Raw genomic sequence first — 15582 nt, forward strand, 5'->3', positions numbered from 1 at the left:
ATGAAAATCGAGCAACTTCATGTGGACCCATAAACTGCATGCAGGCGAAAATTTATGTGGCGACACAATTGTTGAATGACGTCATGCAGACCCGTGCAGCAGCTGCGCCATAGAGCTTCGATCCGCAAGGCGATTTCACACATCATCCCTACTACCTGTGCAAGGAGTAGGTCAGACGCAGACACACTACTCTGGACAGCGATCACCGCGACTTCGTGACACCGAGCGCCAACCCGGCATCTAGCGGCCGAACTACAAACTACGCCCGCCTGCAGCGCCATGAAGCGGCCGACTGAGAACTACGATGACTCGCTACAGATCTTCAGTGCGACTTCACGCGGCTCCGGCGGCATACAGCGCCACGCCCACTTGAAACGTCAAAACATCGGGACTCGTGGTAACGTCAGTTGGTGAGTGAAGACAACTGGTTAGCATAACATTAAATTGCAGTATACTGTCTTCACGATAAATAACCAATTTTAAACTGTGTTTTGCCTTAGGACAAGTGCCCAATTAATTTCCGAAAAGTTTGCGAAACATACTCTGAAATATAGCATACTTATTTATGCATACTGCACTGTCTAAATGGTGATTATACAGATATGTTCATTGTTTTTGGAGATTTTACATTTAGAGATTTAATGAATGGAGTGATTTGTCTTATTTAAAACATTTTACATAAGCTGTGTATGTGAAAATTGATATTTGAAATTATTAGGTTTTGAGAGTCGTTATGTTCAGTACTCATACGTATTGTATCAATTTTGGAATTAACTGAAGATACTACAGTTACTGTTTGATTACTTTAGCGGTAATTAGGAGTGTTTTGGGTTACTAGAGGTTATTTTACTTTACTTGCCTGTGCATTAAAAATAAACCAAACATGTCTACTGAAGATAAGCAGGTTTGTGAGGCAGTAGTTGAAAGGAAAGGGATAGGACAGGAAGACAGAGATGATTCAGGAATCAATGATTATGGATTGTAATTAGAAAGCCCATTAGCACATTCAACTAGTTACCCCAAGACACCGGCACAAACGACGAGAGATAAGCCAGTTCCAGAGGGTGCGTGTATATGGTTGATGTTAGCAGACTGGATAAGGAAATCAAGGCAACAATAAAGGAAGGTTTACAAGAAACTAGAGAAAGGGAAGAAATATTCCGCAAATCATTAGAGAAAGGTTTACAAGAAACTAGAGAATCATTAAAGGAAGATTTACAAGAAACCAAAGAAAGCTTAGAAAAATCATTTAAGGAAACTCTAGCACAAGAGATCAAAACATCGCAAATGAAAATAGAATATAATCTGAAGAAGGAAATGCAGGTGTTACAAGAACGACTGAAGATGGACATCAACGAGAGAGAGAGTAAGCTACAGAAGAGCATAGACCAAGTCCAGGGAGACGTGGAGAAGATGGAAGGAAAGTTAACAAAAAAGATAGAAGATGATATTGAAGAAACTAAAGCCGAATCGGGAGAAAGGATCACCGAAGTGGAAACAAATTGCAATCATCGAATCGCCGAGGTGACGCAGATGCAAAAACAATGCAATGATGCGGTTAAGGGGATAGGAGGTAGGCAAAACCAACTGGCTGTCAATCTGAGAAATGCTATAGCCGTGCAACGAAAAGAGGATAACAAGAGGGTTGCAATGGAGGTCAGGCAATTACAACAGGGAGTGCAACAATTGGAGAGCAAGACAGAAGAAATTGATAAACGAATTAGCAATGCCACTTTAACCGTTGGGGAAGGTAAAGTCGTTACCTTGATGAGAAGTGATAATCGGTACGTCCAAAGTAATACTGGGCAGAAGTTTAAACCGAAAGGAGGGTTGCACCCAATGATATTTATGAAATGGTTAAAAGGAGTTTTCCCATGACATTTCAAAGACGCAGACAAGATTCAGTTTGCAATAGATAGGATGGAAGGTGAGGCCTTCACTTGGGGAGTCAGGAAGAAGGAAGGGACTACTAGTTACGATCAGTTTTAAGGGGAATTCTTGAAGAAATACTGGTCCAAAAGTCATCAGTGTGCAGCACTTGAGGACCTACTACACCGTAAGTCACTTAATACATGGAGAGGTACCTTGAGAGAATTTGCTGAGCATCTATGGGAGTTGGATGAAACGTTGGAGCAGCCATTGAATGATGACATAATGATATCAGCGATAAAAAGAAGATTGAGCCGGAGAATGCAAGAAACTGTATCCGGGAGCCTGATTAAAGATAAAGATACTGTAATGGAAGTATTGGAGCAATTAGAAACTATTCGTGCACAGGAAAACAATCAGCTGTGTGATCAGAACCAAGATGGAATTAATACCATCAAATTCGTTTTAATGGCCCACCAAATTACAGAGGTAGAGGTGGGGGTAATGGACGTAGGAACCATGGCAATGGACGACAGTTTCACCACAATCACGGGAGAGATGATGATAATGACAGGAATTATGAGAGGGGAGAAGATAGACGAAGGGATCATGAGGTACGAATTGAAGAAATTTGGGTGTAGGGAGCTAGCAACTCTTTTGCTGGTATACCAAGTGGCGACTGGTACACTCCCAGCTGGGCGAGACTTTATTTCTTATTTCAGTCCTCTACCATCTTTCTCTATCCTTAGGTTAAGAAAGTTAGTGTAGTTCTTAGGATTGGTAGTGGTCATCCAAGTAATTCAGTCAGGAACCATGTAGTAAATTTGTAGTTGACTTAAAATAAGGATAAGCAGTTACTGTTGATGTAGTGTGTGAGGTGTCAAAGAATCAATAAGTTGAAAGCTCAGCTTAGTGTCAGTACATTGCAAAATTATTAGTTCCAGAAGTAATAAAATAAGAACTAGATCAGAAAGCTAATGTTTACAAAATGTTGTGGGAAGCTAATTGGTCAAACAAGAGTTTGTGTAATCTTATAGAGTTGTTTTATGAGGCATGAAAGGGTCAAGGAATTGTAAGAGAATTGAAGTAGTGTATCAGCTTATGAGTAGATGAACATATAAAGAACTAAATACATGAGGAGATAGTTGTTTGAATAAATGATGTGAAATATTATGAATGGAGAGGCCAAGGAGCCTGGAGTAGTATTTTTATGTAGTTATTGCAGCGAATATGCAGGGTTGATGTAGTTTGAAGATGTATATTTATTTGCAGTTGGAGTTGCTGTTAAGTTGAGGGAGCTGTGTGTAATGAAATGTATGGAGTATGAGATGTTTGAAGTAATGAAGTATGTCATTTAGCACATGAGCAACATCTGTTTGCAAGTTATTTGTAGGTATTCATGTTTATCTGAAGTATGCTGAATAAAACAGAAAGTGTAACTCATGAGTAATGAGTAATTCATGTATCCAGTTAGCTATCAAAGTCAAGTATGGTTGTACTTACATCAAGCTTTAGAAGCACAATTCTGGCACTGTGTAATGAATAATAAATATCCATATAGAAGATTTGCATTAATGTCAGTATAATAGGAAATATTGTACGTCTCATCTAAGCTTTCCTGATAACAATTCACATATGGCAGTAATGTTTGGCAAAATGAAATGATCAGTAGTTTAAAATTTTTCATTTAATATTATGGAATCTGTAGAGGTATGAGGGATTGTAAAATAATTCATAAGTCAAGGAATAAATGCTATATTTAGTTTTGATATTCAATTTTGCTTATGTTAAAAACTCAAATGGATAAGTTGTGAATTTCTTCCTTAACTTTAATGTGTGTTGACCAAGTGAGTTATACTTAGAGTGATAGTAGGATGGACGGCATGAACCCCACTGAAAGGACGGCATACCAAAAGGGTAGCTGGCATTCAACTTGTTTGTTTCCTTGTCTTTGCTGTAGCAAGTTATAACAAATATGTAGTTAATGACTCCTACAAACCTTTGAAAGCGAAGATTTTTGGTAACTGAATGTAAGATAAGTTTGTAAAAATATTTACCATGCCATATTACTTAAGACCCCCCCATGAACCATGGACCTTGCCGTTGGTGGGGAGGCTTGCGTGCCTCAGCGATACAGATAACCGTACCGTAGGTGCAACCACAACGGAGGGGTATCTGTTGAGAGGCCAGACAAACGTGTGGTTCCTGAAGAGGGGCAGCAGCCTTTTCAGTAGTTGCAAGGACAGCAGTCTGGATGATTGACTGATCTGGCCTTGTAACAATAACCAAAACGGCCTTGCTGTGCTGGTACTGTGAACGGCTGAAAGCAAGGGGAAACTACAGCCATAATTTTTCCCGAGGGCATGCAGCTTTACTATATGATTAAATGATGATGGCGTCCTTTTGGGTAAAGTATTTCGGAGGTAAAATAGTCCCCCATTCGGATCTCCGGGCGGAGGAGTTACAATTTTAACAAGGTTTGGAATTGGTGTCATATAGAGTTGTTATCAATAACTCAGAATTTCATCTCTGGTTGCCTATTAGTTACATAGAAATTTACATTTAAGCAAAGAAAAATATTGTGGATTATTATGCCACAAAATGAGAGGAACGTGGACAGAAAAGGATGAGCGCAATTTTTCTGTAGTAGCCATGTTACCCAACTCAATATTGAATTTAAATATCCCATTAATTTGAATATTATGCTTAAAAGTGTTTGTATAAAAATAATACTTTCAATTAAAATCACTCCACTCCATTAGTACCGTAGTGGCACTGGTACATCAACCGTAATAGATCTTCAGAACAGAAGAAACAATCTTGGTTGCACAAGACGGGTTCATTTAATCTTCGCATGTGACACTTTTCACCTCCTCTAAGCATCATCACACACTCAGGGGAAATTACATACTGGTATCACTATAAATTGCTATTACAGGCAGTAATAAATGAATAAATTAAGAATAACACGAGGAAGACTACAGCGATTGGACTGTGGAGCACTGGGCCACAAGTATGTTTCAGAGGGTGGTGAGTGGTGTAAATATCAACTCATAAAATGTTGCACTGTAAATGAGTTTACCGATTAAAATTCTTGCTAATTGTAACCGAGGCGTCGAAAGCAATTAAGGTGCATTAGAAAGGAAAAAAAATTAACATTTTTCGATTTTTATCTCATTATAAATTTTGCAATTTTCCCAATAACGTGGTATATATATATATATATATATATATGTATATATATATATCACTTATAAACTCACAGGGAATGTATTTTATTTTTAAATATAATCTACACCGGTTGAAAATGTTAAAATTTATACGTGCATTACTTCAAGATCTCACAAAATCGGTGAATTTTTGTTTAGAAGGCTGTGCATTGCTGTGGTATGTACAGAAGAGAATGGTCATCGTGTTGAGGTAGTTGAAACAAAGTTGGAGAGACAAGAAACTTTCTGATGGTAAAACCATAAGAGGCAAGCTGGCAGACAAAATGATTGATGAACTACAGCAATATTATGTGATGGCCATTAGAAATAATATTGAGGATTTGTTGAAAATGAAGCAAGCAGTGTGGGCTACCTTCTTTCACAGAGTGTCAACTGATACAAAACCAGTACACTGCGTCTGCTGTCCTGTACCTGATTTATGGTGCAATTACCGCAATGCCCAGTACTCGAACTGTTCATTCAACCATAAACATTGTATCCTAGCAGCAGTCATGGATATCATAAGACTTATTTACAGAAATCTGGTACATCCTGAAATACTGAAGAAGTGTCTGCATGGTCAGACTCAAAATCCCAGTGAGTGGTTCAGTAATATTATATGGACTCCCTTACCAAAAACTGATTTGTTGGAACGAAGACATTACTGTGTGTGTGGGGTGGGCGGGGGGGGGGGGGGTTCAGTGTTGCTGTCATTGCTTTTAATGAAGGCATCATTGGTAGTGTAAATGTGTTACTGCATATGGGAATCCTGGAGCAAACTGCATCAGACAACTTGAACGGATGAACAAGGTTCGCACTGACAAAGCGGAGTGTGCAGCACAGTTGGCCAACAAGGAGTCCAGAAAGAAGAAAAGAAGAGAAAACTTGGAAAAAGATCAAGAGCATGATATACAGCATCGTGAAGGGTGCTTCTGACTCACTAAATATAAAAGAAAATTAAGCATGTATTAAGTGACTTACAGTCTTCTGAAACTTTAGGAGCCGCTCCTGAAAATTTACATTTTCTGCAGCATTTTTCCCTAAATCTCAGAAACCACGCAGCATTCAAATTTTCAGAGAGTAATAACATACATATCCTGAATCTACTGAAGGAAGAATATAATGTTATGTATAAATAAAATTATTTAGGATCATATACAAAAAAGTACACAAAATTTTAACCATGTAATTAAAAAATTCTATTTTCGAAAGCAGGTGCTGAACTGCAATTATTGTAGTACAGTAGACTCAGAACATACAGTCTAATGTCCTGTAAAAATTTTATGTAAATGGCTACAGTGATTCCTGAAATGCAGGAAAGCCAAGTCACTAAATTTAACATTGTCGGGATAGGGCGTTCCAACATCCTTTAATTCCATTGAATTGGGAGGTTACAGCCGGATAGCCACTGTCAGTGATTCATTACATCACAGATAATAGACGTCAGATGTTATAGAGGAACGGAGACCTGGACAATTAACATGAAGCACATTAAAAAATTACAAGCTCTAGAGATGGACTTTTGGAGAAGATCGGCAAGAATCTCCAGGAAAGAAAAGATAAGGAACACCGAAGTAATAAGGAGAATGGAAATAAAAGAAAGAATATATGACGTAATGGATTGGAAGAAATAACAGTGGTACGGGCATGTACGACGAATGGAGGAAGCCAGAATACCAAAATTGATACTGGAGTGGGAACCGGAGGGGAGAAGAAGAAGAGGACGACCTGTGACGACCTGGCTACAAAATGTACAGCACACAAAGAGGAGAATGGGCGCAGAGGAAGAGGTCACGCAAGATCGAAACACCTGGAGAAATATTTTGAGAGTATAGTTTAAGAACGTTTATTGTTTGTATTGTAATTTCCAAGTAAATTACTGTGTTGGAGATAAGCCTCTGTAATGAGGAAAAGCTCAAAAATAAATAATAATAATTCTTTCTGCTCATACCCGAGCCATCAAATGTGATTAGGAGTCCAAAACAACCGGGAGATAACGGCCAGATAGCCACTGTCAATGCTTCATTACAGCATCCATGAAGAAACCGCTCCATGGGTGATGTAATGAACCATTGACGGTAATTATCTGGTTTTTACCTCCCAGTTCTTTGGGGCACTTAATCAAGTTTGACGCGTCAGTTACAAGTATTGTGAATTTACTATTGCTTGTAAGAGCAAATTACACTGATATCAGTTTTCAGTTTCCCCAAGGTGTCGGATGATGCCTAGAACAGGCGAAACGCGTCACATGCGAAGATTAAAGAAACCTATTTCCTGCAAACCAAAACCGTTTTATCTGTTCCAAACATTACTTTGTTCTCCACGAAAGGAGAGTTAGTTCGGTAACCTGAAAGATTTCCATGACTGAGTCTAACCCGTCTAGGTAAATAGTGTACTTTGTAAGGTCATCTGAAGAAGGTAATGCGTTGTGGTGTACTGCTGTGTTCTTTTCTGTGGGATTCGACAGTTTTAGTGTCACACCGTCTTTCTGTTTCTCAAGAAATTTTAGGCGTCTGGAAATATCATCACGTTGTTGGAGCTGCGGTATTTACCCCAAAACACCTGCGTGGATATGCCCCGTATCGTCACCTACTGACAAATGTACCAAGTTGGTTTTGTGAACCAACTGGAAAAATTATTGGCACGTGATAGTGAAGCTAAAATGCATTAGTGTCAATGAATAATTCGCCGATTCTTCTTTTCAAAAACGACATTGTGTAATGTTCATGTAGAAGATGAGCAAAGTTACATGTAAGCAGTGAAAAACACTTACCTCATTTTATCATCCCTGGAGCGACGAGGACGAACCTTCAGAGAACTAGAAGTTATAAGACAAACATGCCACTACGTGAGCAAATGTTGAATCGATGACGGCCAACTCAGAAACTCTGTGCTGGTTCGTACCCCACATAGGGCTTTACCCCACCTACCCTACTCTCTGTCATGCATATTACACTACACTGTAGAAGGTGGGTGTAGATACACTGTGGGGAACATGTCGCTCAATCCCTCCCCACAAATAACGTAGTTTAATACTTAAGACTGGCTCTGTCAGAAAACAGCTAGTGCATCTTTTAAATCGTTGACCAGTGTATTACAGACAACCTTCTCGTAACGCAGGCTGTGAGTTCTTTTTCCGTAGAAGTACTTCTTCACAATTTAATTAAAATTATAATCTTATGTGACGACCATTAAAAATAAAAGAACAGTAACTCCACTTTTCGTTAAAAGAACGGTAGACAACGACTGCTGCAGACCCATGTCATAGCATGCGTCAAGTTCCTTGTGAATGTGTGCACAGGTATTTTTAAAGAAGTAATTTCCGACAAATTTTTATATCCAAGGATTCTGTCAATCGTGGACGGAGCGTTGCCACAGTATGATAGGAAAGTTGATTTACCCAGCGTAGTGTCCTCCTTATCCAGTGACAGTTCTTAATTTCTTATGCCAACAACCTAACGACTGGAGAAGGATAAATTTTCTAGGTGAAACAGAAGGTTCGTCACCCATAGATAGATATCACTGCATTCATGTGGAACATTGGTTTGTTTGGTTGTAAGTTGTTAGTTTACACCGTCTTACTAAGAATACTGAACTAAGACTGTTTGTTACAGTCTGTGGATCTCTTTACAAAAACATATACGTCAGAAGTTGTTTGGCCAGTGGGTGTCAATTTAAGTATCAAGGTCAGCATCTGTTCATCATAATTACGGGAAATGTTAAAAAATCACAAAATGGAAAAAGTAATTCATATGGATGCAGGGAACGTTGGAAGAGCACAAGAGTATGAAACGTGTGTGAGGAAAAAATCTCAATTAATATAAGTGACATACAATTTCTTTTGTGATCTTGCCAAAGACAAAAACGATATTTATTTTTGCTGCAAGTCTGATGTCGCAAATAGCTGCGTTTAATATTTGGGCACTCAAGCCAAATTAAAATGATACTGAAACGAAGTGTCCTGTCAGATTAAAACTGAATATTGGAGTTTACAACTGGTCATTACCTTTCTCAACAAATATTCGTTGTATCAGATATACTAGATATATTGCAGGGAAGTGAAATGTAGTGTTAGAATATACTAAAATAAAATGTAACTAACTAAGATTTCTGTGCTTCACCAGTTAAGTGTGGAAATCAAACCTAGAAGAACAAAGCTACTTCAGTTAGATATGCGTAAGATTTATTCCGCACTTCTGCGAGTACTTCTAGATAATCTCACGTCTCCACTATAATGAGAATAACGGCACTTCACGAATAAGTAGACAAATATTCATCATTCGGGTATACTGCTTAAGTACCAGTTTTGTGATTGATAATGTTAACGTGCCTCTAAACAGATCACAGTGAGCTGGTTCTATCAAAGTCTTCGTTTTCACACTAAGCCAGCAGATGATTAAAAGTGATGCTTATAGTAAGTTGCGCAGTTGTAAGAAAAATTTACTCATGTTGTCGTCCATGTAAGGGAGATGCTTGCTCCAGTTATTCTTTTGTGCATTTCCGAGCTCATACATTGTTAATATGACTGGGAAGTTTATGCGTCACATGCAAAGACACAGTGCAAAGAATTGCGCCATAGAACTAGATGACCGAGTTACTCCGCAGGAATAGTATCTTTGTTTCACAAGTACAGCAGTACATTAAAGTAACATATCTGCATGTGGAAAAGTCTGATGTTGAACCAAAGCATTTGCGCAGTGACAGAGATTATGTCTTATCTTTATTCCTGCTCAAATGTTCATGATTTCAGATGACACTTTTCCACGCGCATGTATGTGTAACACGAATAGCGGAGTAGTTAATGTCTCACAATCAAGTCAATATTTTCTATCGGCGTAAGGAAAAGAGAAAAGAAGACGAACAATTTGATGGCACTGGGAGAGAAGCCATCAATGTGCCGTATTTCTCGCTAAATGAAATTCAGTCAACTTTCTCTTTACTCGCATAACGGGACCTGATGAAATTCAGACGCGGAAACCCTAGCTCTCGTGCCGTCTGTGGAGTCCCGAAGAACGCTTGTAGCCATCAGGGTTCCAAACATAAAACGAAGTAAAAGTCGTCGCTGGAAAGAAACGAATATTTCTCCCGAGACGCGCACAGAATTTTGCGGAGATTCCGGCACAAAAGACGTCTGATAAAGGAGCGATGCAAGCATCTCTACCTCGTAGAGCGAAGCCCGCACCCATCTTGCCGCGTCCCCCGATATCTAACAAGAAGGACAAGGAACTGTCTCGCGGAAGAATGGAAAGGAATTTAGGGTCTCGTAACTCACAACTGCACCATCTTTTCTTGTAATGAAGTCTGTAGGTTGCATTTACAGTTATCTCGGTGCGCTAGATTAGTCTGTTATTCTAAATACACGGATAGAATAAACACAGTCCAGCAAGAGGGAGTTAAATTACGAAATACAAAAATGTCTATAATTTTCGGTTTTTTTCTCATTCAGTCAGGATACTTTTAGGAGGTTTACATCTATATCGTCAGAAGGGCTAAACAACTTTTAGATTGTCATAAATGTTGTTATGAGGGACTTTATGACAACCTGTACTTTTTACGTGTTAAGCGGAAATATTAATCTTAACCAAAGGTAACAAATGAAATCACATATTGACAACTACGTAGTATAGTAAGAACATAACACAACGAATACCTGCAACAATTAAAGGTTAAATAAAATGTCCCAATTGAAAAAGATGGGGATGAAATACAGGAACACAGGCGTCTAGCAGCACTGTTTCATAAATTTGCATAATGGAAAAATATTCTGTTCGATGTTCAGTACCTTTTTTTTTTACAATCGTATTGACCAACTAGGATCACGTTAAGAACTTCAGTTCCTCTTCTTCCTTTGTTGTTGTTTCTTATTTTTCCAGTATTACCTCATTTTCTCCCCATAAGGTCTCTTCCTTTCTTCTGTTCATGTTGTTCCCGATTTTTTATTTCTTCTGCTTTGAAAGCCTTCCAAATTTAGTATTTTGTTTTTAAAACGGTTTCTTTTTGCTATTTCTAATTCTTTGATGTTGTTTCTTCAAAGATCTTTTCTTACTTCTGTAATCCATGCATCTGTCGATTTCTTCTTCCAGAAATATAGGAGTATTTGTTTTGTTAGTCTATTTCCATCCATTAGGTAGAGATGTCGAAAAAAGGTTAATCTTCGTTTGGCCATTACTTCAGATATTTTCTCTATATTTTTGTAGATCTCATTCCTTCTTATTTTCCAACCATCTGTAGTTTTCATTGCACCCATTATTTTTCTAATAATCCTTCTCTCCAGTACCTCTACTTTGTCCATCTTATAGTTCATCATTAGGCATTCAGATCCATATAAACATTCTGATCGTACCACTGTGGTGTAGTGTTTTAGTTTTGTTTTTCTAGATATGCATTTCTTGTTTTAAATATTTTTGGTCAAACCATATGCTCTTTCCATTTGGTTAATTCTTACATCTATTGCAGATTTTTCTAGTCCATTCTGTTGTATAGTTTCTCCAAGATATTTAAATTTATTTACTCGCTCTATTTTACCTATTTGTGTTTCTATGTATTTTGGTGCATTTTTTTATATTTGTCATGAATCTTGTTTTTTCAGCTGTAATTTTGAGACCAGTTCTGTTGCTAATTTTTCCAGAATGTTTATTTGAGTAACTGCTTCTGTCAGGTTTTCTGAAAGTATTGCCAAGCCGTGTACCTTAATTCCATTTTTCCTTCCCAGAGTTATTGGTTCCATTTTGTGATTTTTTGGCTCCGAATTCCAGAACCTTACAATTTTTTCTAGAACACAGTTAAACAGTAAAGGTGATAAACCATCCCTTTGTCTAACACCAGTTTTTATTTCAAATGGCTGACATACTTTCCCATTAATTTGACTTTAGATACTCTTCCTGTTAGTGTTTCACGAATTATGTTTGCTAGTTTTGATTTAACACCAAATTCTCTAATGACCTTATCTATCGTTTCTCTGTCTATACAATCAAATGCTTTCTTGAAATCTATAAATTACACTAGTATTGGTTTGCTGGTTAACATTCTATGGCGAATTATTGACTTTAAGTTAAAAATTTGTTCTCCACAGGATCTTCACTTTCGAGAATCACCCTGATATTCTCCTAGTTGTTGTCTAAAGTATCTACCACTCTGTTGAGGAGAATTTGATTGATAATATATTGTATGCAACTGGCAAGTGACACTCCTCGGTAATTACTAACATTTTGTTTGTCTCCCTTCCTATGTAGCTGGAGGATTAATGCTGTTTTACATTCAACTGGAATCTTTTCAGTACTTTTATTATTATGTAAAATATGTATGATAAATTATCACATGTCTAATTCTACATTGCCTCATAATCAAACTGAAGCGTCCAAAAAAGGAGAAGGATGTGACGTGAAGATTCGTGGAATTTGAAGGTATGTGATTTTATTACTCTCCTGAAGAGGGCCTACAACACTTGTAAGTGGTCGTCGATATGCTGATTGCTGGCAGTGGGACGGAATTTACATCCGAGTTGGTACCACATATGTTCAGTCGGAGGCAGATTTAGGTGTTCCCGGCCACAGGAGTACTTCAGCTTCACGCTCACATTTCGTTGAGTCACATGCCACATGTGGAGGAGCTCTGTCTCCTCGAAAAATGGCACAACGATACTGTCAGATGAGAAATAACGCATAATAACGTATGATGTCCGCGGCGCACCATTAGGCCATCAGAATATCCCCAAACACTAGCAGCCCTGATCTCAAGTCAAACATGATGGCTCTCTACATCACGATGCCTGGAGTACTGCCGTTGTACCTCTACAAAACAACAGAAGAATGGCACCTCTCCCCAGGTCTCTATCATATTCGCCAATGATGATCATCCTGGTAGTGCAGAATCGCGCTTTATCGAGCAGCCCAAGCTTCTAGTCATGGCATCAACCCAAAAGCAGAAGTTTGTGTTGTGGTGTCAATGGCAGCCTATACAGTGGACGTTAAGATTCTAGTCCAGCAGCTCCTAGTCTCCATCCATTGGCTCTGTATGACACAGTATGTTACTGGGAGTCCATTAGCTGCAGTCGGATGGCAGGTGCAGATGTAAAGCGAGTACGACGTGCACAGTGTTCAATACGGTGATCCCATCTTGTAGTGGTCAGAAGTGGTTCTACATCTGCATACATATTCCGCAATCCACCATGTGTTGCACGCCGGAGGACACGTTGAACCTCTATTAGCCATTTCCTGTCCTGCCAGAAAATGGACCAAGGGAAAGACGATGGTCTATTTACCTCAATATGAGCACTAATTAATTTTAGCCTCTTGATCCTTTTGAGAAATGTGCATTGGCGGCGTTAGAATGGTTCTGCAGTCAGTTTCAACTGTCGATTCTCCCAATTTTGTTGCTAGTGTTTCGCGAAAAGAACGTCGTCTTCACTCCAGAATTTTCCATTCGAGTTCATGAAGCATCTGCTTGCGTCTTGATCGAACCCACAGGCACCATCACGCCCCTGAAATGGTTCGACGTCTTCCTTCAGTCGGACGTGGTGAGGATCCCAAACGCTGGAGGAGTACTCTAGGATGGGTCTCACAAGTTTTCTATGTGCGTTCTCTTTCGTAGAAGATCTATACTCCCTAAAACTCTCCCAACGAACCGAAGTCAACCACTCGGTTTTTCAACAAACGTGCTTACATACAGAGCCAACTCATATCCCTCTACAACATTACGCCTACGTATTTAATCGATGTGACTGTGCCAAGCGATACGCTACTAATCCAGCAGTCCAACGTTATGGGATACTCTTTCGTAATCATATGCATTAACCTGCACTATTTTTACATTTAGAACAAGCTCCCACTCATAACATCAACTAGAAAATTATTCGAAGTCATCCCTTATTCTTCCACGGTCATTCCACGACGACTCTTTCCTGTACACCACAGCGTCATCAGCAAACAGCCATAGACTGCTTCTCAACCTGTGCGTCAGATTATTTGCATGTGAAGAAAGTAAGAAGAGTTTCGTCACGTTTACCTGGGGGCCTCTAGCGGTACCCTTGTCTGTGAAGAACACTTGCTGTCGTGGACAACAATCTGGCTTCTGTTACTTAAGACCATTAACCGTTTGGAATAACAATTCACTGCGGGAGTGTAGCGTTCCGTAACTAGTCGTTTGGCGAAACGAGATTAAGCTTTGAATTGTGTGAGGCAGAAATAAAATATCCGTCCTGATATTCCTGATCAATGGTAGCTAAATACACTGCATCTATCGTCAATGTTGTTAGAAAACAAATGCCGGTACAAGATCTTGTTTTCCAAATCAGCCGGTTTCTACATTCACGTCTCATATTAAGCTATATGGAAAATATGCTTCACGGAGCTGTTTCATCAACAAGAACTCTTGAATATTGTTTTCAAGATTGTCACCGTGAAAAACTACGTTTGCAGATTTGGAACAAATTTAGAAAGTAGCAATTGCAAGTACTTTAATACGATATTACTTATTTAGTTTAGGCGATGACTATATCACACAATTGTTTGCAGCTGGTCGCAGCAATGTTCCAGCATCACAGTTCCAAATCACGCATATCGCCGGCCATGAACAGTCATATCGACCAGTCATAGTAATTAGTATAACTGTATTGAAATTTCACCCTCATATACACTTTTATTTGCAATCAGCAGCTGCACAAATTAGTACAACGGTTGCTACTGTAACCCCTCGATCAAACAGATCACCTATTGCAGACAATTTGTTTGCTAGTTGACCCTTAATCGAAGTGGTGTTTGTGTAATCAGTTAACTGGTAATTGCTGCGCTGTTTGTGCAGGCTAGCACGGGTTGCCGATCCTCCTCCGACGTAAATTAATTTTCCAGCTGTTTTATCGAAACTGATGAACATTCGTCCATTCCCTGACTAGAGCATACGTAATAATTTGAAATTATCAACAGTGTAGATTGACAACTAGATATGCTAGGTAATTACAAGATTCGTCTTCTCTCCAGCGATTATCACGCTGGCGTTGCTAAGATGAAGCAAAGCACTGAATATTCGTCGAATAGAGTTGTGATCTTACCGTCGCAGTAGAATAACATTCATATATCAGAAACGAATCTTATGACTTGAGTCAGAAGCTAATTCAATGAACAATCAGCGGAAATGATAAATACCGACTTAGCGGCATGTCGATGAGACAATTTAGTGGCCTAATTTCCCGATATATATGTCACACCACTTTTCGCGTTTGACTATTCTTGCAGTGCAGAGATAACTGGTTCAGCTGGTAACTCACTGGACATCCATTCAAATGAACGCCTCTTCAAAACTCACCTACCAACTAATTTTAAGTTTTCTGTGGACTCCCAAATTGCTTGACGCAAATGACGAATGATTCATCTGCGGCCAATGTCCATCCCCGTCCTTCACCAATTCCAGCTTATTCTCCTCCTACTCGAATGACGTCGTTGAAGAGACGGTAACGCAAATCTTCTTACCTTCCCTACTTCGGTCAGTTCTAGCAGATTTCGTTAGCGCT

General features: G+C 39.0%; 1 protein-coding gene across 1 annotated transcript in view; it reads left to right on the forward strand.

Moving 5' to 3' along the window:
• The first annotated feature begins 1074 nt into the window (after positions 1-1074).
• The window catches only part of LOC124619950 (shootin-1-like), a 115699-nt gene continuing 101191 nt past the window's right edge, over positions 1075-15582 (forward strand). The window contains exon 1 of the mRNA XM_047146613.1: positions 1075-1750. Within this exon, the coding sequence (XP_047002569.1) occupies positions 1075-1750 (676 nt within the window). The remainder of the gene's footprint in view (positions 1751-15582) is intronic.

This window comes from Schistocerca americana, chromosome 6, assembly GCF_021461395.2.
Source record: "Schistocerca americana isolate TAMUIC-IGC-003095 chromosome 6, iqSchAmer2.1, whole genome shotgun sequence".
Taxonomy (NCBI): Eukaryota; Metazoa; Arthropoda; class Insecta; order Orthoptera; family Acrididae; genus Schistocerca; species Schistocerca americana.